This window comes from Myxine glutinosa, chromosome 4, assembly GCF_964187855.1.
Source record: "Myxine glutinosa chromosome 4, kmMyxGlut1.1, whole genome shotgun sequence".
NCBI classification, from domain to species: domain Eukaryota; kingdom Metazoa; phylum Chordata; class Myxini; order Myxiniformes; family Myxinidae; genus Myxine; species Myxine glutinosa.
This window is the reverse complement of record NC_136264.1, coordinates 150,468,039-150,489,978: the sequence shown is the minus strand read 5'-3', so window position 1 is coordinate 150,489,978 and position 21,940 is coordinate 150,468,039. Positions and strand designations below refer to the sequence as shown.

Here is a 21,940-nt window from a genome sequence, read left to right as displayed (position 1 = left end):
TAACCGCTACAGTGTCTCCTAAAAAACACCCATCTGGTTTGGACCGGTTCACATCATACCAAAGACTTTAAAATGGGACATGCCGCTTCTTTGCTTGACGTTCTGCATTTAAAAGGATAGAGCACGGACAATCCCCATCAGTTCGCATCCATGGGGAGGAGGGCAAAACCCTCCTGAGAAAAAAACAAACATTCCTGAGTGGGTGCGAAAAGCGGCGCCACTGTTATGACGTCACTGGTACCCAGAGTATCCAAGGAAGTGACGGCACTTCCCCCAAGCTCAGTGGCTGTGTTTAGCGTTTGTCTCGGCATATATGTCCATGTGTGTCTGTCAGCTCCATTATGAGCCTTTGACCATGTATTAAAAAAAAAAGATCCTAGAGAAATATGTAATACCGTTTGTGGCTGCTTGGTAAGATCAATGCAGTTTGGTTTGTTTGTTGATGGTAAAACAGGTCTGTACATTCATAGCATGACATGGTGATGCTGCAGCAAATACATCACGTGATGTTCTTTTGCCGTGTAGGACTGGGGACTTGGTGTATCGCTGGTGTAACTACAGGTGGATTCCAGTGATGGGAGCTCTGAAGCAAATCAGTGTGAATGGATCTACTGTGTATGGTGTTGACAACACAGGGAACGTTTACCGCTATATCCACGGGAGCTGGTTCATGACTACCGGTAATATTACTAATAGTAGCGTGTTTTATACATACCCCGCCCTCATTGTTACCTATTTATTATAACTAGAAGCACCCGCTCCCTGTGGTAGCCGCCAGGGGGATCATGTTATTATCTTTATGATTATTAATACTATACAGAGTACCCCCAATACGGGCAATTTTTGTCCAACCATGCAACACGTTCTTCTGACACGTCCCTTTATTTGGGCAGTGTATAGGCAACAGACTGCTGCCTCGATCGCTCCCAATAATGAAAATTAACCCTGGTTATATATGAAGCGAAAACATGCGACTGCTTACGTGCATAAATAATACATTGTGGTTATTTTGCTCAGATAATTCAAATTGCACCCACCCTCCCCCCAAAGGAAGAAAATGCCGAGAATGAAGAAAAATAACAAGTCGGGAGACGACGATGGTTCACGAACGAACGGTATTCAATGACAAAGGACAGACTATAACCGAAACAGGCCCGGACAGGCCAGGCCCGGAAATGTCAAAACAAAGGTTACTAACCTTGAAATGAGATAGAAAATAATGTATAATCAGTTGTGAGGTTAGTTTTTTTTTTTGTTTTTTTTTTGTACACAGAATCGAGGCTCGTGAAAGAGCTTACATTTATCACAAAAAAAAAATCAAACAGACAAACAAAATATATAAAAAGAGGGAGCGGTAGACAAGATGGGAAGAGAAGGGGAAGCACACAAACACAACATTTGAGAGCAGGGACATCGGGAGATGTGTGGGAGGGAGAGGGCTTGGGGGGGAGGAGGCGTGGGAAGGGGGTGGGGGGGGGGGGGTGGGAGAAGTATAAAACACAAGGACACCAAGGATTTCCAGGAAAGAAGTTGGTATTTCAAAAAAGTGGATTTGGGATGAAATTAGCGGGGGTAGAAAAGATCAAGGTTTTGGATGGGGGAAGATCAGAGATAGTGTTGAACAGCTGTTTTAAAGACCTGGAGGGAGGAGTGGGATTGAAGAGAGTGAGGGAGTTTGTTCCAGAGGCGGGAGAAAAGAGGAATGAAGGAGTGAAGGTGAGCAGAGAGTCTTGATTTTGGCAGTTTAACCGTAAGAGGATTGCAGGCAGATCTTGTGCGACCTGTAGGAATATTTGGGGGACAGAGCCCAGAGAGAGCTGGGGGGGGCAAGGCCGGAGAGGAGTCGGGAGAAGACGGAAAGACCACCAACCTGCCTGCGGTGAGTGAGTGAAAGCCCCTCGGAGTTAGCTTCATCGCGGGAGATTCCAATGATTCTGAACGCTTTGGTTTCAACAGCGTGAAGACGAGCTAGGTGGGAGGCAGGAGCACCAGCCCAGAGCGGAGAGCAGTATTCCATTGAGCTGCGGATGAAAGCCTTGTATGTGGTGAGGAGCTCAGGTGTGCCAAGGAAGGACTTCGCACGACGGAGGATGCCCAGTCGGCGACTGGCTTTGGAGGCCAGATTTGAAATGTGGTTTTCCCAGGAAAGATCATGGCAGATAGTGAGAGCCAAAAGCTTGAGTGACAGAACTTCTTGGAGAGGATTATTCAGAAAGTGGATGGGAGGGTTGTCCAGTCGGTCTTTTCGGAGAGACATCGTAAGAGTGTGAGATTTGTCAGGATTGAAAGACATGTTCCACTTGTTTGCCCAGTCTGTGATTTTGTCCAGGTCTGCAGAGAGTGAGGAGGCTGCAGACTGCCGATCTGAGGGATGAGGAATGGAGCGACAGAGAGTAGAGTCATCAGCAAAGAGATAGAGAGGATTTTCAAAAGAGTCAGAGAAATCATTGATGAAGACCAGAAAAAGCACAGGGCCCAGAACACTGCCTTGGGGAACTCCAGCCTGAACAGGAAGAAGAGATGAGAGAAACCCATTCAGGGCTACACGTTGACTACGACTAGAGAGGAAGTCCGCCAGCCATGCGTGGAGATTTCCATGGATACCAAAGGAGGAGAGTTTGGTGAGCAGAGCAGGGTGCCAGACCGTATCAAAGGCACGTGATATGTCAAGGGAGACAGCTCTAATTTCCTGTTTGGCATTGAGGACCTCCATCCATTGTTGAGAAAGCAGAAGCAGCATGTCCAGAGTTGAGTGACCTGGTCTGAAACCAAATTGATGATCAGAGATCAAGCCATTGGAGAAGAGGAAAGATTTCATATCCGAAGCAATGATGGATTCCATGACTTTGCTGATAATTGGGAGAAGGCTGATTGGTCTCTACTTGCTAGGATCTGTTTTTGCACCTTTTTTGTGCAAAGCGGTGATGTTGGCTGATTTCCAAGCAGATGGCAGATGACCTTGAGCAAAAGAGAGGGTGAAGAGAACAGAGAGAGGGAGTGAAAGAGCGGACGAACAGGATTTTAGGACACGTGGGCTGATGCCGTCAGGTCCAGTTGCAGAATCAGAGTCGAGGGTTGACAGAAACTTTTCCACCTTGTCAGGAGGAAAGGACACAGAGTCCAGGCGCAGCTGGGTACGACTGGGTACGACTGGGTACGGTGGGTACAGAGAGGGATGGGTTTGGGACACAAGATTTAGAGGAAAACACAGAGTTGAGGCATTCAGCTTTTTCACGTGCGAAGTCAGCTGTGTCGCCGTTTGAGGTGAGGGAGGGGATGGAGGGGGAACAAACACCAGAAACAGATTTGACCAGACGCCACCAGGATTTGAAAGAGGGAGACAGATAAGACAGTTCGGTCTTGAGAACGGAGAGATATCGTTTCCTGGCTCTCCTGAGGGTGGACACACACTTGTTTCTGGCTTTGTGAAAGGAAATGAGATTTCCTTCCGTTGGATTTGCTTTCCAGGAGACGAAGGCAAGTTGTTTCTGGGCAACAGCCTCACCACAAGATTCCGTGTACCATGGACGGGAGGAAGGGTATGACAACTGAAGACGAGATGGGATAAATCTGTGCATGAGAGAGAGCAATTTACTTTGGAAGAATTCCCAGGATGAGTTGATGTCAGAGGCGGTAGAGATGGGAGACCAGTCCAGATGATTGTTGGCTGCTTGAAGACCGTGCCAGTTGGCCTGAGTGAAATGCCAGACTCGTCGACGCTGAGGAGGCTCTCTGAGGATGGTCAGAGAGATGTCCACTTTAACAAGCACATGATCAGATGAGCCGATTGGAGCAGAAGAAGAGCAGCAGACATTTTCAGGGAAGTTAGTCATAACCAAGTCCAGAAAAGAAGATGCTCCGTTGACTGAGATCTGGGTCGGGAAATTGACAGATTGTGTCAGTCCCAGTGAGTCGCAGAAGTCCTTTGTTGAGGACCCATGGCTGGTGAGAGAGGTACCCACACCCAGCCAACTGGCATGGTGACAATTGAAATAACCACATATGAGGAAGAGAGAGTTGGGATGGGTCGATAGAAGTTGGTCCATATTATCAGACAGCGAGATGTCGATGGAGTCATCACTGTTTGGTGGGCGGTACAACACACATATGAACAAGAGGTGGGAGCGAAGGGGAAGCCGTAGCCAGAGGCATTCCTGGGGGTGAGGTGGAGAGAGGGCAGTGCAGGGCGAGTGAGGAAGAGAGTTTTTTTAATAAAGATAGCAACCCCACCTCCAGGACGAGGCTCAGGTCTATCATACCGGAGGAGGCAGTAACCTGGGAGAGATACCAAGGAATCAGAGACATCATGAAGGAGGAAAGTTTCTGTTAAGCAGATCGCGTCTGGTTTGTCAGAAGCAACCTGTATGGAGAGATCAGTCAAGTTTGAGCGAAGGCCCCGGATGGTTGAGGTCCATACCGTTAATGAAGAGGAAGGGGGAGCATCGGATACAGAACAGGGGGGGGGGGGGAGGGCAGGGTAAGATGTGGAAGAGGAGGAAGAGGTAGGGAGAGCTGTTGAAGGTGTGTCAGAGATTTCAGAATAGCTCGGAGAAAGGGAAGGATGGGGCGGACAAAAGGTTTGATGGTGATTGGGTGAGGCACAGTGAGGTGTTATTTGGGGAGCGGGAAGAGCGAGGCAGAAGCTTGGGGGAGATGAAGGTGAAAGTTGGAAGGGGGAAGAAGCGGGGAGGACGCTTTGAGGAGGGGTGAGAGGGGAGTCTAGGAGGGTTGGGGCGAGGGAGAGTCTCGGAGGGGAGGGGTGTGGGGGGAGTTTAGGAGAGAAGGGGCAAGGGGGGAGATTTGAAAGGGATGGGTGATGGGAAGGATTTGGAGGGTAGGGGCAAGGGGGAAGATTTGAAAGGGATGGGTGATGGGGAAGATTTGGAGGGGAGGGGCAAGGGGGAAGGTTTGAAAGAGATGGGTGATGGGGAAGATTTGGAGGGGAGGGGCAAATGGGTAGATTTGGAGGGGAGGGGTGATGGGGGAGATTTGGAGGGGAGGGGTGAGATTGGATTTTAGAAAGTGTACGATTAATGGAAAACGAAAATTTCTTGCAAAATAAGTTTCTTGTGACCTTCGAGTCAAAAATACGTTTGAGGACGCTGGAGGAGGGGTGGAGTCTAGGAGAGTTTCGGGAATGTCGAAAAGAGGAACTGTAAGAGATGGATTTTTTTTTTGGAATGAATAGATTTGGTTTGCAAGTCGAAAGCATCCTTTTATAGAAGAAGAACAAAAAGGTGTTATAATATATGACAGAATACAGTACTTCAGGTGAAAGTTTAAACATTTTAAAATTGAGCAGTGAAAACTATCTGGGGAAATGGAAAATGGAAATGGGGGTGAAACACGAGATCGAAGAACGAACGAACAAATGAGAAAAACGAATAAACGAATGAAACAGAGAAGGGAAAAAAATTTTGGGTTTTGTTTTTTGTTTGAGTTGAGATCTTAAACAAAGAAGTATGGGGTGAAAGACTGGGACAAAAACAGAGAACGAAAGTAATTGCAGCACAATCGACAGACCGCTGAGAGAAAAACAAAGCCTCAAGGTCAGACACGGTAGCCCACTAAGCCTCAAAATACGCGACACGAATTAACTGACGATTTTGTATAAAGGTATGAAAAATTAACACCGAGAATCTTACTAAGGACACACTGTAGGTACACACACCGAACGATAAATACAGTTTCGACAAAAACACAATTGTGAAAAAATTACTTAACTTCGAAAGCGTGAGCGCATGGACAGCTTCGAAAAGACGTGACCTCGCCGACAAAGATCTCGCGAGATCTCCAAGTTAGCTACACAATACCGAAAATTAGGTGAAAATGAAATGAAAAAAAAATAAAATGAAAAAAAAATGAAACATCAGGGCTTGCTTGACACATGTCATTGGCCTAACCAAATATCGAAACCCCTGTCAGATTCCACCAAACCCCTCGGAGAAGATGTAGCTTGAACTTGATTACCCCCTAAAAAGACATTTTTCGGGCATGGCTCCGCCCACAATGGCCGCAATACGCGCACTTTAGGCAGGACACAACTAGATCATGATATCAACCTCCCACCCAAGTTTCATCAAGATCGGATGATATCATCGGGTAGTTATGCTGCGGACAGACAGACACACACACAGACAGACAGACGCACACACATGACGAATATAGTGGTCACTTGATAACTCGTGAACCAATAATTCAAAACTTGATGGAATCAAATGAAACGTGCACATGCACAACTTTAGGATTCCCTCACTAATCCCTGACAGTTTCAGCTTCCTACGTCAAATCCCCTCGGAGAGGTAGATGATATATACATACATGCATACATATTCTCCATTACCGGTAAATATATATATATATAGATATACATATATAACAAGGAAAGGTACACGGCGTTGCAGGGTAACACTGAGCCACTTCATGTGTATGAGAAGAGGGGGGGGGGGGGGGGGGAGGAGGGAGTGACAGGGGGGAAGGACCCCGAAGTAGAGGTCAGAGGGAGATGGGAATGGAAGGATAAGGAGAGGAGAGAGGGAAGGGGCGGGGGGGAAGGGGAAGAGAGAGGAGGGAAGGTGAAGGGGAGAGAGAAAGGAGGGAGGAGAGAAGAAGGAAGAGTGGAGGGGGAGAGTGGAAGGAAGGGCAAGGAGGAGTGGGGAAGCAAGGAGGGGGAGGAGTGGGGAAGCAAGGAGGGGGAGGAGCAGGGAGGAGAAAGAGAAGGGCAAGGGGGTGGTGCGGGCGTTTGAGGGGGGTAGAGTGATGCCTCACCACATGTCGCTATGCTGTAAACTCCAGTAGGGAGGAGTGAGGAGAAGGGTGGGAGCGAGAGGTGTGTGGAAGGAATGCGCGGCACTTTATTAGAAGGGAAGAACGAAGAGGAGACAGAGGGAGAGAGTGGGGTGGGTAGAAAAGGTGACGGCGAGAGGGGGAGTTAGCAAAGAGAATGATATGCAATGAGACTGATAGGTTATGATGGCCGGAGACTCTTAACCTGATAGTCAGGGCCCTTAGGGATATTTTGGGGCCGTTTGGTTCAAATTCTTCCAAAAGCACCAAATTTGGCCCAGATGTTGCCCATGCCATACTCTTTCGATTTTTGACGGGCGCCAAGACGGGCGTCCTCCCCCCGGGGGGCCCCATATTGGCGAAATACTAAATGGCCGCCACCCGGATTAGAGGAAAATCAGTTAAATAACCAAAAGGGTTGGAATCATGTATGATACCACTTTTCAGGGGTTTTCGAGGTCGAGGAATCCAATTATGATGTTATTTTGATGATTCGAGGTCAAGGTCAATCCTCAAGGTCATCTTAAAGGTCATTTTTGAGCCAAACATGTCGGTTTTTGAGTTTTTTGTCAAGATTTACACGAGGTTCACCATTTTATGTTTCTGGGTTGGGTAATCGAACTCTGACCTTATTTTTGACAATTAGAGGAAATATTTACATGTCTATTTCCTAATTTTCAGGCATATGCAGTTCATCAGTCTAATTACAAAGGTACGGATTTTGATGTTTTATGAACTGTATGCCATATCCTTGTGTTTAATTTTTGTGCGATCATGATCCGGGTTCATGTATACATGATTGTATACATGTCATAAATATGACGTCATAGGTCATGTGACCTGGCGGCCATATTGGATTTTATGAAAACCTTAAAAATGGATCCCTGCCTTCATTTTTCGATCGATTCATTTTGAACTTTGACCACTTATAGTACGCCATGTGATTGGATGCATATCCTAATTATGACGTCATAGGTCAGGTGACATGGCGGGATGGACCGGTATGGTCCCCGGATCATACCGCCCTTGGCGCCCGTCAAAAATCGAAAGAGTATGGCATGGGCAACATCTGCGCCAAATTTGATGCTTTTGGAAGAATTTGAACCAAAATATCCCTAAGGGCCCTGACTATGAGCCAGATTTAAAATTTTAAGCTGCGGAATTGAACTTAGCAGCAGTTCTGACTGCTAAAAAGTGTTAATTTGTTCTCCGGGTGTCTACGGGCGTCTCCAGGTGGACAGCTCAGATGGAGTACACCAAACACAAAAACGGAAACCACAAATATTTACTTTTAAATAGTTTTCTCCAAATGGGAAAATCAAGCAGCAAATCAGCAAAATGTGAAAACCACTGAGAGCAGACAAAATGTCGACTTTGCACTTGCAATGATACAGTTCGACATGGTGGACGTTTGATTTGAGTTCCAAACACGTTTGATTTGTTGTTGTTTTCATAAGTATATTTTAGAGGTATATTAATATAACTATGAATTAATACAATGAAATATATCGCACAAAAATGTCAGTCAATAAAAAAATGGGTACATAAAAACAAAAAGGGACATCTGTCTTCTGTAACGCCATTGCTTGCAAAAGCAGCCTGAATCTTCAAAAAATGTGAAATCAAGCAGGAAATCAGAGAAATGTGCAAATCACAGCGAGCAAACAAAATGTTAGAATTTCACTTGCAAAGCTAGAGTTGAACACGGTGGAGTTCCAAACACGATGTTTTTTTTTTAAAATAAGTGTATTTTTATAGTAGATATTTAAATAGAACTATATACAACTATATTAACCTATAATGGAATTAAATCGCTCAAAAATGTGAATGGATGCAATCTGGTATAAAAAAAACTGAGGGCGTAAAAACCATAAACAAATCTTTGGGAGACCACCTCTTTAATACTATACAAGTAAAAATTTGAGAATTTGTGCTTATATAAAATGTTGGAAGCATTTCGTGTTAAAAGTGGTTAAACAAGTTTTTTAGGATAATTCGAGGGTGCTGAATTCAAAAATGCTGTTTAACCGGTTCAATTTTGGAGTCTTAAAGTTCAAATTGTAAAAAACAAAATGCCCGCCATTTTCAGCATATTTTTTGCCATAACTTGAATTTTAAGCAACGTAGAAGGCTCAAAATATCGCTGTCGATCGATCGGTCGATCGCTGAATTAACGCCAGGGGGGTTGACTCAGCCTGTCATCCTTCCGAGGTCGGCTAATTGAGTACCAGTTCACTGGTAATTCCCTGCTTGTCGTTAAAGGCGGCAAAAAGGGTTGGCGTCAGGAAGGGCATCCGGCCGTAAAACATTGCTTCAAAAAGGGGACCGAAAAACAACAACTACCACGGTTCCCGAAAAAGGCCAACCCCCGCTTGCGGGGAAAAATGGCCTCTAAAGGTGGTTTTATAGAAGGCTCAAAATAGTGGCAATACCCATGTTTGTGATACTGAGGATTCCAAATTTACTGTTACCTAAGTTGTAACTAGTTTGGTTTCGCCGCCATGTTGAATTCCAAGATGGCATTTGGCATCGGAGAGCATTCAACATTCTTTGCTTAATGCAGAAAAACCTGGACAGGTGCAGCTGGATGAGTTTGTTGATCAGCGCCTTCTTCAGCCTCCTGATGGCACATGTCATATCAATTTCAATGCCGCTTTACATAGGAACAAAGCACAGACTTTCTCGTCTCTGTATGCTGTAGACTGCAAAGAAAGCAAAGGCAAAGAAACGACCATCAAGGCAGATAGAAACATTCTACAGCGACTTGTGACAGCTTCCAAAGCAGGGCGTGTGATAAACCTGGACCTGATTCTGCAGCATGAGCTTATGCCTGTGCCAATTTCACTTGCTGCCATGAATGGGAGTCTACATACAGGCAGTAGCGGTAAATCTCGACTGGCAAATGAGTTGATTCAAGATGTCTCAACCCCAGAACAAGTGACATTAACTGGAAGTACTTGCTTAGTAATTGATGGTCAAGCACTGGTGATGGCTCTTGGAAAGCCAAGCGGAATAACCACATTTGGTGAATATGCAGATGCGTTTGTGAATTCAGTGTTTGCCATGGGGAAAAAATTTGACAGAGTTGACGTAACTTTCGACCGATACCAGCAGGATTCCATCAAGACTGGAACCAGAATGAAACGTACCCGGGCCTCTCGACCAATACGTCGGGTAATAGAAAACCAAAACGTTCCTCTACCAGACAAATGGACCAACTTTCTCTCACTTGGAGAGAATAAGGCAAATCTAGCAGAGTTTCTTTCTCAGCAGCTCATGACAAATGCGGTGTCTATTGCACCCACAACACTTGTAATGGCTGGAGGATTTGCACAGATCACAGACGTGAAATCTTCAGATCCAGAGATGGACACATCATCCCTACAGGCCAACCATGAGGAGGCGGACACACGACTTGTTCTTCATTGCGTCGACACAAATGCTGAAACAGTGGTGGTTTTAGTGCGTGACACTGATGTGCTGGTCTTGTTAGCTGCTCATTTTGATAAGATGCCATGCACTCAGCTGTGGATGAAGGCAGGAACTCTTAAGAAGCCAAAATACATTCCCATCCACAAACTCCACCAGAAACTGCCACCTTGCCAAGTGGAAGCGTTGCTGCCATTCCATGCAATTACTGGTTGTGACAGTGTGTCACAGCTTGCTGGCCACGGCAAAAAGACAGCCTGGAAGGTGTTTCAAACACACAGCCAATTGTTGACAGATCTAGGCACAGAAGATATCACTGAAGAAGTAATCAACGATGCAGAAAAGTTCATATGCCGTCTTTACAAGGTACCCGATGATGTGGACAGATGCGACAAGGCACGTGTAATACTCTTTTCTAAGGGTTGTCCACAGGAGACTCTGCCACCAACATAAGATGCAGTGAGACTACACATAAGGCGCGCACATTACCAGGCTTTTATTTGGAAGCGCGCAACCATCGCTACTCCAGTACTCTCCCAAGTAACAGACATGGGATGGACATACATCGATGGGAACTTGGTGCCGAAGTTGATGACGCTATCTCCAATTCCTAAGGCGTGTCGCGAGATAGTAACATGCGGATGTACCAAAGGATGTATAAATGGCCGTTGCAGCTGCAGAAAAGCTGGGCTAACATGCACAGGAGGATGTGCATGTGCATACAACAGACAACTAGAATGCAGGAACAGAACAGACTAAGATAGACAGGTAAACATTTGAGAATGCCAATATTGAGCTATACAGTATTTATAAAGTACTAGGACGTGCCCGTACGTGGGTGCCCGTTCCTTGCCCAAAAAAAATAAAAAAATTTTTTTCCAAATTTAAATCAAGTTTACCTCCCTGTCTTTGCTAGCCATGACATTCGATGCCATTGACCATTGCCACTCCTTCGCCACGGTGAGGCGACAGGGTAGGATTTGTAGGAGACCTGAAAGTGCAGTGTCAGTATGTATTCCATGTTCGAATTGTTTTAGTTTTAAAATAGTTTAAAAAAAAAAAGGTTTGCAAAGCATATCACCAAATTGAAACAGAATTGAAACAGAGCAGAATTCGTTATTATTATTATATTACTACAAATTATTACAAATTATTACATTACAAATTTTATTCGTTAATGTTAATTCCCTGCCATCACCCTCTGCCATCACCCTCTGCCATCACCCTCCCATCACCCTCCCATCACCCTGCCATCACCCTCCCATCACCCTGCCCCATCACCCTGCCCCATCACCCTGCCCCATCACCCTCCCATCTCCTCCCCATCACCCTCCCATCACCCTCCCATCACCCTGCCATCTCCCTCCCACCACCCTCTGCCATCACCCTCTGCCATCACCCTCTGCCATCACCCTGCCATCACCCTGCCATCACCCTCTGCCATCACCCTCTGCCATCACCCTCTGCCATCACCCTCTGCCATCACCCTCCCATCACCCTGCCATCACCCTCCCATCACCCTGCCATCACCCTCCCATCACCCTGCCCCATCACCCTGCCCCATCACCCTGCCCCATCACCCTGCCCCATCACCCTCCCATCTCCCTCCCAAACAAAGAATAATAAAAATTGTCTACATGTACATTGTACACACCTTTATGTCGTTAGCACCTCTTCATAAACAACATTGCAGAGGAAACGGCGCTTCTTCTTTGTTTCCTCGTCCTGGGCAAGAATGCGGAGGCTGCTGGATCTGCCAACCCTACAGGCCGCCACGTAGAACTGACAATGGCTGAAGAAGTCTCTTGGGCAGAAGATCCCAACATGGTGTAGCGACTGCCAAAAGAAGTTGTGCACTTATTTTGATGAATTCTTTTCGTAACAATTTTTCTTCAATCAATAAATAAATAATAAGAATTGTCCACATGTACACACCTGTATGTCGTTAGCAGCTCTTCATAAACAACATTGCTGAGGAAACGGCACTTCTCCAGGAGATCCTAACATGGTGTACGACTGCCAAAAGAAGTTGTGCACTTTTTTTGATGAATTCGTTTCGAAACAATTTTTCTTCAATAAATAAATAATAATAAAAATTGTCTACATGTACATTGTACACACCTTTATCTCGTTAGCACCTCTTCATAAACAGCATTGCAGAGGAAACGGCGCTTCTTCTTTGTTTCCTCGTCCTGGGCAAGAATGCGGAGGCTGCTGGATCTGCCAACCCTACAGGCCGCCACGTAGAACTGACAATGGCTGAAGAAGTCTCTTGGGCAGAAGATCCCAACATGGTGTAGCGACTGCCAAAAGAAGTTGTGCACTTATTTTGATGAATTCTTTTCGTAACAATTTTTCTTCAATCAATAAATAAATAATAAGAATTGTCCACATGTACACACCTGTATGTCGTTAGCAGCTCTTCATAAACAACATTGCTGAGGAAACGGCACTTCTCCAGGAGATCCTAACATGGTGTACGACTGCCAAAAGAAGTTGTGCACTTTTTTTGATGAATTCGTTTCGAAACAATTTTTCTTCAATAAATAAATAATAATAAAAATTGTCTACATGTACATTGTACACACCTTTATCTCGTTAGCACCTCTTCATAAACAGCATTGCAGAGGAAACGGCGCTTCTTCTTTGTTTCCTCGTCCTGGGCAAGAATGCGGAGGCTGCTGGATCTGCCAACCCTACAGGCCGCCACGTAGAACTGACAATGGCTGAAGAAGTCTCTTGGGCAGAAGATCCCAACATGGTGTAGCGACTGCCAAAAGAAGTTGTGCACTTATTTTGATGAATTCTTTTCGAAACAATGTTTCTTCAATCAATAAATAAATAATAAGAATTGTCCACATGTACACACCTGTATGTCGTTAGCAGCTCTTCAGAAACAACATTGCTGAGGAAACGGCACTTCTCCAGGAGATCCTAACATGGTGTACGACTGCCAAAAAAAGTTGTGCATTTTTTTTGATGAATTCTTTTCGAAACAATTGTTCTTCAATAAATAAATAATAATAAAAATTGTCTACATGTACATTGTACACACCTTTATCTCGTTAGCACCTCTTCATAAACAACGTTGCTGAGGAAACGGCGCTTCTTCTTTGTTTCCTCGTCCAGGGCAAGAATGCGGAGGCTGCTGGATCTGCCAACCCTACTGGCCGCCACGTAGAACTGACCATGGCTGAAGAAGTCTCGTGTGCAGAAGATCCCAACATGGTGTAGCGACTGTCCTTGGGATTTATTCACAGTCATGGCAAAGCAGGGTCGTACCGGAAACTGCCGACGCCGCAGAGTGAACGGGAACATGTTGTCAGATGGACTCAAGGTTATGCGTGGAATGAGCAATGTGCGTCCAGAATTGACACCCATCACAGATTGTGCAACCAACAGATTTGGAAGGATCTGAAGTATGATGTACCTTGAGCCATTGCAGTGCCCGCTTTGCTGGTCGAAGTTTCGCAGCAGCATGATTACCATACCCACCTTGAGAGAGATTCGATGTGGCGGCATACCAGATGGACAGATGGTGTTCAGGAACTCAGGCGGATACAAATGATCACCCTCAGATTCCGCTGTATCGACGCTACAGCAAACATGTTCCTCCCCTGGAAATATGGTCGTCATGTAGGCATTTACCTGATCGACTTCGGAATTGGTCGGACATAGTATAACACGCTCGCATAGCCACTTGGGGTTGCTAATGTTGTTATGCAAGTCTTCGTACACCCAAGTGACAATATCCAGAAGTTTTTCACCTGGAAGAATGAGCGGTTCCCTGAGCTCAATAGCAAATTCACCCTCTTCTGGATTGACAGGAATCTTCCCTTCACCCAGATCCAGCAGGAATTTTGCAAAATCAGATTCGTCCTGTTGTTCTCCAGCACCCTGCATGATCCTCATGTTTACTCTGAGACGAAGTATCTGCACTTTTCTCCACAGGTATGAGCTCTTGAAGCACCTTCCAACTATGTCAATACGGCTACCGTGTGGCACAACAGTAAGGATCTGCCTCCAGTCACCACTGAAAACCATTGCGATGCCGCCAAATGGTTCCTCTGAGCCCCGAAGCCACTGGAATGTTCGATCTGCTGCCTCCAATGCGCGACGATCCATCATTGAAACCTCATCCACCACCATTAGATTAGTCATGCGTATGAGTGCTGCAGTGGTGTCATTTTCACTGATGTTGCAAGTGGACTCATCAGTGAGAATGAGAGGACACTTGGTCCTACTATGGAAGGTGGCCCCTTTAGGCAGCAGCGTAGCTGCAATACCACTTGCAGCAGTTGCAAGAGCCACTTTGCCCATTGCTCGCACTTTGTTGAGTATATGAGACAATGTGAATGTTTTCCCAGTCCCACCACTTGCATCAACTGCAAGCATGCAGCCATGTCCGTGTTCCACACTCCGCAACACTTTATCGACAACAACGCGCTGCTCGTCATTAAGAAGGCACTCTGTTTGAGCGATGTGAGCCTCAAGTTCTCCTATATTGTGCACTGTTTCGTGCTCGATGACGCGCGGAATGCGAGACTGGAAATGAACTGGTTCAGGCTCAGGAAGGCCAAAGGTCTTACTGAGCGAAAAGCCGTGGCACTCAACTTTGTTCCTCAGCTCTAGTAGCACTGCACTCACAATGCGTCCATTTGGTTCATTCACACCTGCTGCACGCATGAAGTCCTCGCACAGCACATACTTGTGCCTTTCCCAGAACTGCACGTGGTTGCCTCTGAGAACGAATATGAGCATGTTGGCAAATACTTCGCGGACTGCAGGGCCAAATGCAATATTTGCAGCCTCTTCCATAACAGAATCCACCTCCTGGTCATTGTCAACGATGCCATATGCAATGCAGGCTGCCAGATAGGTCCCCATGACCCTACCACCAACACGACGGAGATCCTGAAAGCATGTGGGGCCAGGCACGCGGTACAGTAGCATGCGGAGATAGTACAACTCGGCAGTATGTGAGTTGACGGGAATAATGGGGAGCCGCCCAACTGTATCAGCCTTACGGTTATCCTGGAAACTCAGCCTTCTCTTCCGCAATTGAAACCTTTTCCTCAAGTAGGTGAAGTGTTGGAATACATCTGGATATAGAACATGACGCATGTGTGGATGGAGATTCATGGCTTCGAAAAAGGCGGTGAGGATTGTTGCAGGGGGTCCTGACTCTGCCACGTTCTGTACGGCACCTTCGTCATTGAATGTGATCACCTGCTCATCCTGTAGATGGAGTGCCAGCATCTCGACTGGTGGGTACTTGCGTTGAATGGGGAAATCGTATATGCGCCAGTATCCCTCAGATGCGGTGATGTAACGCCCTAGTTCGTAGCGTGCCACTTCATCATGTCGTAATGCCTCTCGCATCCTCTCATGAGGCTCTAGTCTGACCAGGCACTGGTCCGGGCCCTTTTCAAGGTATTTGTACAGGTACTTGACACAGGTGACAGCACAGACGATCTCAAGGTTGATGTGAGCATCGTACCTGAGGACAATATATGGATTGTAAGGCACAACCCATGCATTGTTAACTAATACGTTAGCACCGCCTCGTATTGTCTTCATGATGGGATCACCAGGTGCTGCTTCTGCCCGTCTTCTGTACAGGGGATAGGAGTCATCAGAGAAGCTTGTCGTTTGGCGTAGGGCTTTGGGATAGTCCTTTGTGCACTTCCGGTCTGCCATGCAAGGGCTCAAGATGTTCCATTCCCCACATGGGCCGTGAATCATGTGTGATGTCACGATACGGTGTAGTTCCGGATTTGTGAGTCTGTCAGGAATCTCAGCAGAGACCACGCGATCGACATCTGCTGGTGTTCTGGGCTTGTCGCGAGGTACCACGGTCAGGAGCATGTGTATATGGGGAAGGTGACGCTTTTGCGTTTCCTTCACCATCACGTAAGCGTCCACATGCCCCAAGATGTCATGCTTGAGGATGTCTGCGAGGAGTGCTTCCACCTTCATATGAAACACCCGGGCGATGATATCAGGTCTTGCATTGGGTGGCTGACCCTCAAAAACCGATTCTTTAATTTCTGGCCACTTTGGGTTGCAGGTGAATGTTAGGAAAAAGTCTGGTTTTCCCTTGACTCGGACTAAAGCCATTGCATCCTGAAACTCTTTGGCATACCAACGTGGCGACCCATAAATTGACGGTGGCAGAATGGTGAGGCGTCCAGGTAGCACCTCAGCATCACTGTTCAACGCATCATCGATGATCTTATACTTTTCTGCCTTAATTGACTTCTGGTTGCAGCGAATCCAATTGAGACGGTGTGACTCAATTTTTGCCATCATGTCGCATACGTACTGCTGTGTCAACCTTCCACCACGAAGCAGTAGATTGAAGTGATGAGTAGGATCACGTACTTGTAGATGGTAGCGGTAGAAAGTTGTTGGCGTTGTCCCTGCCAACTCAGTGTGGTACCCCTGAGAGCCGCAGGGTAGCAGAAGTATGTATGATAGTGGGTCATACGCTGGATGCATGGCGTCTATTGTCTGTAAACCTCCTCCTCTGAGGTGAACAGCGACTGCCAGCCTTCCAAACTGCTCTGTTGTCATTGCCCCTGGAGCAATGACAGCCACATCGCTGTCTGGTGAGGGAAGGTTGACGGTACCATGATGAAGGTCTCGGCGCCGCGTGCGACCTGTTAACACAATATTCAGTTCATTGGCGCTATCATTATGAACCACATACTCAATGGCTGATTTGAATTGCTGGACGTATGGGTTGCACTCATGAATGGCCTGTTGTGCTCTTAGCAAAAACTGCTCATTCAGGCCACTGTTCGAGGTGTGGGCACGACGATAATCCAGCTCATGGGCTGGATCGTGAAAGTAGATCTGAGCAAAGCGTGGGGTACAACCCAGATCGGCAAGAGGAGCACCAATGTAATGGTAAACCTTACCTTGTATGCGCACTCCAGGATTGAAGCCAGGCATACGTATCTCTCGGACACCGATACTTGCCATTGCCAGCGCGTTGTTGTACTGTTTCGCGTGCTTCACAAAGTCCTGGTTAAGGAAAAGGTTTTTAATAGCATCTGGAGGTTGTGATGGAATTGAACCGGGTTTTGGATTCGTAGGATCATGCATAAGATCGACCTTGCCGTGGTTGCAGCAAAATCCTCTTCTCTCCTCATTCCACACCAAAGCAGCACAATGCGAGCATTTAGTGCATTGAAATATTGAGGTCCTGCTCAACGCGTGCCTGTACTCACCATGAAGTACCTCTCGGAAGAAATCGGTATCATCGTATCGAGCAAGGTTGCGATTGTCATGGTGAGCCTGCTCTAGTCTCACACGGTGTACATCCTGATGGCGCAGGGCATCCCTTACTTGCCGGTCTTCTCGCTGGTGAGGGATTTCTTCTGCACGCCGCCTTGCCTCGCGTTCAGTGTTGTCTGCCAAGCGAGCAGTCCGTTCTTCATCCGTTTCTTCTGCACGACGCCTTGTCATGCGTCCAGTGTTGTCTGCCAAGCGAGCAGTCCGTTCGTCATCCGTTTCTTCTGCACGACGCCTTGCCTCGCGTTCAGTGTTGTCTGCCAAGCGAGCAGTCCGTTCTTCATCCGTTTCTTCTGCACGACGCCTTGCCTCACGTTCAGTGTTGTCTGCCAAGCGAGCAGTCCGTTCTTCATCCGTTTCTTCTGCACGACGCCTTGCCTCGCGTTCAGTGTTGTCTGCCAAGCGAGCAGTCCGTTCTTCATCCGTTTCTTCTGCACGACGCCTTGCCTCGCGTTCAGTGTTGTCTGCCAAGCGAGCAGTCCGTTCTTCATCCGTTTATTCTGCACGACACCTTGTCATGCGTCCAGTGTTGTCTGCCAAGCGAGCAGTCCGTTCCTCATCCGTTTCTTCTGCACGACGCCTTGTCATGCGTCCAGTGTTGTCTGCCAAGCGAGCAGTCCGTTCGTCATCCGTTTCTTCTGCACGCCGCCTTGTCACGCGTCCAGTGTTGTCTGCCAAGCGAGCAGTCCGTTCCTCATCCGTTTCTTCTGCACGACGACTTGTCACGCGCGTAACGTCGCGTGTCAAGCGAGCAGCGCGTTCTTCATCCGTTTCTTCTGCACGACGCCTTGTCATGCGTCCAGTGTTGTCTGCCAAGCGAGCAGTCCGTTCGTCATCCGTTTCAGCTGCACGACGACTTGTCACGCGTCCAGTGTTGTCTGCCAAACGAGCAGTCCGTTCTTCATCCCTTTCAGCTGCACGACGCCTTGTCACGCGCGTAACGTCGCGTGCCAGGCGAGCAGCTCGTTCTTCGTCAGATTCCATTGCGCGTGCACTACGTGCAGCTTCGTTCCTTCGTTCTCGTAAACGACGACTCGATTGGGGCATTGTCTTTATCTACAATCTATCTATAAGATAGACAGTAAGTATATAGACGGTAAGTATAGATAAGATAGAATAGATAGATCTAACAATAAGACAGTGGGAAGATACAATCGAGACAGTAAGTCGGCACTTTCGTAAGGCCGGAAGTGAAGTCTTCACTGTCCGGAAGTTCGCAAATCGCAGTTACGATTATTCGCCATTTAGTGTTAATATTCAATTAGCGCCAACGCATTTTGGCTTTTTGCAATTTAATCGCAAGGAAAAGTAGAAAGAGAAGAGGAAAAAAAATGAAAAGGAAAAACATTCCAAACTGCGAGGGAAAACAACACGGCACGTCGACACAACAACGTGTCCTGTGATTGGCCGTACGTGGCTGCCAGTAGCTGCCCCCCAAAAAAAACTTTCACCGTCCGGCGACTGAATTTTAGGGGAAAAATAAAACGCTCTTCGCTTAAAACAACGCCCTTCGCTCTGACTGAATTGGGACAATGTTTTTATGTTTTTAATTGAATTACTATCCGTAATGGCGCACGCTCTCACAGGAGCTCCGGAAGGTCGCATATCGCAGTTACGATGAATCGCAAATTAGTTTTAATTAGTTTTAAAACATAGTTTAACGCCAACATAGTTTGCCAACGTGAAATAAATGAATACGCTCTCAAATGTGCCGTCCGAGGCAGAGTCTGTTCGCCATGTTCGGCACACGTGATAGCTCGCTGCTCTCTGATTGGTTGAATCGTTTTTTGGACATAGCTCGGTAACTACTTGTCCGATTAATATGAAACCTTGAAAAGGCACATCCTCAGGTCCCCAGCAATATACCTGGCAAGTTTCAAGTATATCGGACCCGTGGTCGTCGAGAAACAGCGGTCACAGACAAACACACAGACATACACACATACACACACACACACACACACACACACACACACACACACACACACACACACACACACAGAGATTACTGGAATTATAGATAGATAATTACTAAAAGGCAGCCATTTTGGAACTTTACCCCTTTTTAAAATGCACTTTAGAAATGATTTAATATCATTTTTTTTGTTCTAAAGAAATTAAAAGCGCATTTGACCAGTGAAAGTGATGTACATAAAAAAATACACCCCAGAAATTACCAAAAATATGGCGGCCATCTTGGAATTCAACATGGCGGCGAAACCAAACTAGTTACAACTTAGGTAACAGTAAATTTGGAATCCTCAGTATCACAAACATGGGTATTGCCACTATTTTGAGCCTTCTATGTTGCTTAAAATTCAAGTTATGGCAAAAAATATGCTGAAAATGGCGGGCATTTTGTTTTTTACAATTTGAAGGTTAAGACTCCAAAATTGAACCGGTTAAACAGCATTTTTTAATTCAGCACCCTCGAATTATCCTAAAAAACTTGTTTAATCACTTTTAACACAAAATGCCTACACTATTCGAAAATTCTCAAATTTTTACTTGTCTATACTTTAAAATATACGCAATCTGGGTCCATCGTCTAGAGGGAATTTTAAAAACAGATCGTAGGTACAGTGGAGTGACACCCTATCCCATGGAAGTATGAATTAAGTTAGAAATTTTTATTAAGTTTAATTTAAAAAAAAAAAAAAACCCCCCAGAAGGCGAATGACAGCCTCGCTTAAATAAATGCATATATAAACTTCGTTTTAAGAATCGTTACATATGGTAAATATTGTCAGATTTCACTCCAGATTTGGACATTTATTTAGTCTACAGGATCTAATCCTCATATCCGAATCCGGATTTTTATGATATGCTTCAATTATGTAATGATAATAATCGATCGTGTTTCCAAGGCAAGGCACGTTTGAGTAGGCCGAAACAAAATGGGGGCTTAAGAACCCAGTGAGTGGCAGTGGGCTGACCAATATGGCCGGCCGCCATATTGGTAAGGCTTTTTCAGGGTTTTTTGTTATGAGCACCTCGTTAATCATCTTCAAAAAGGGTGTTATAACACACCCAAACACCCAGTTTTCATCATCGCAATCTGTTGGAGACCCAGGTCCAGGAATGCATGCAACGTTTGGGACCTCAAGGTCTCATGGTTTTGGAGTTATGGAGGAGACAGACGGACAGACGGACGGACGGACGGACACTGCCTTTTATTATTATAGACTAGCCGAAAGCACCCGGCGTTGCCAGGGTTCTTTTTGAATGAATTTACTACTATAATTCAGCTTTTACTCGTGGCCGTAGAAGATTGACTACTATAATTCAGTTCAGCTTTTAATTGTGAAATGGGCCCAGCTCGGACGAAGCGGCCTCGGCCGGCCTCACCACCGAGCCTATAACCTTCCCGGGGCCCGTCCCGACATTTCTGGTTCTTTTTGAATGAATTTACTACCATAATTCAGCTTTTACTCGCAGCTGTAGAAGATTGACTACTGTAATTCAGCTCAGCTTTTAATTGCGAAATGGGCCTAGCCCGGGTGAGGTGGGCCTCGACCGGTCTCGCCACCTAGCCTATAACCTTCCTGGGGGCCCATCCCGACATTTTTTGTATTGGAGGTTTACTCCTATCTTTCACCGTTCAGGAGATTAGCTTGCGCAGACAAACAAACAAACAAACAAAAACTTTCTTTTATATATACAGTCACGTGAAAAAGTAAGTACACCCCATGTAAAGTTTTGACTTTTTCAACATATTTTAACATACAGCTATTTGATCTTCATTTCAACAATATTGATAGATAAAGGTGATATAATATAACAAATATCATGAAACATTTACATTTTGTAGTCCATTGTATAATTTAAATAAACATAAATGCAAATTTCGCATGTGGAAAAAGTAAGTACACTCCTACATTTATCACTACTTCAAATACCTAAAATTAGAATCAGGTGCACCAGCTCAGGTGCAAATGATTAGAACATCGTTAGAGAGGATCTTGGAGGAACCTGTCTTATTTAAACCTCAGACTTTTAGTTTGATTTGCTCTTTGTTGTTGAAGTGTGCGGCATCATCATGCCTAGATCAAAAGAGCTCTCTGAGGCCTTCAGAAAGAAGGTTATAGATGCCTACGAGTCTGGGAAGGGATTTAAAAAGATCTCCAAACAATTTGAAATCAATCATTCGACTGTCCGGAAGATCATCTACAAGTGGAGAAGATTCCAAACAACTGCCAACTTGTTCAGGCCGGGCCGCCCCAGCAGGTTCAGCCCGAGAGCAGACCGCAAGATGCTGAAAGAAGTCTCTAAGATCCCCAGAATGTCATCACGGGACCTACAGGTAGCTCTTGCCACTGTTGATGTCAAAGTGCACGAGTCTACCATTAGAAAGAGGCTGCACAAATTTGATCGACATGGGAGGTGTGCCAGGAGGAAACCATTGCTGTCCAGAAAGAACATCAGG

At 46.0% G+C, this 21,940-nt stretch overlaps 1 protein-coding gene across 1 annotated transcript in view; it reads left to right on the top strand.

Annotated features, from left to right (window-relative positions):
• The window catches only part of LOC137425387 (fish-egg lectin-like), a 74,879-nt gene that overhangs the window by 32,563 nt on the left and 20,376 nt on the right, over nucleotides 1-21,940 (top strand). Inside the window, exon 3 of the mRNA XM_078776616.1 lies at nucleotides 526-680. Coding sequence (XP_078632742.1) covers nucleotides 526-680 — 155 coding nt within the window. The remainder of the gene's footprint in view (nucleotides 1-525; nucleotides 681-21,940) is intronic.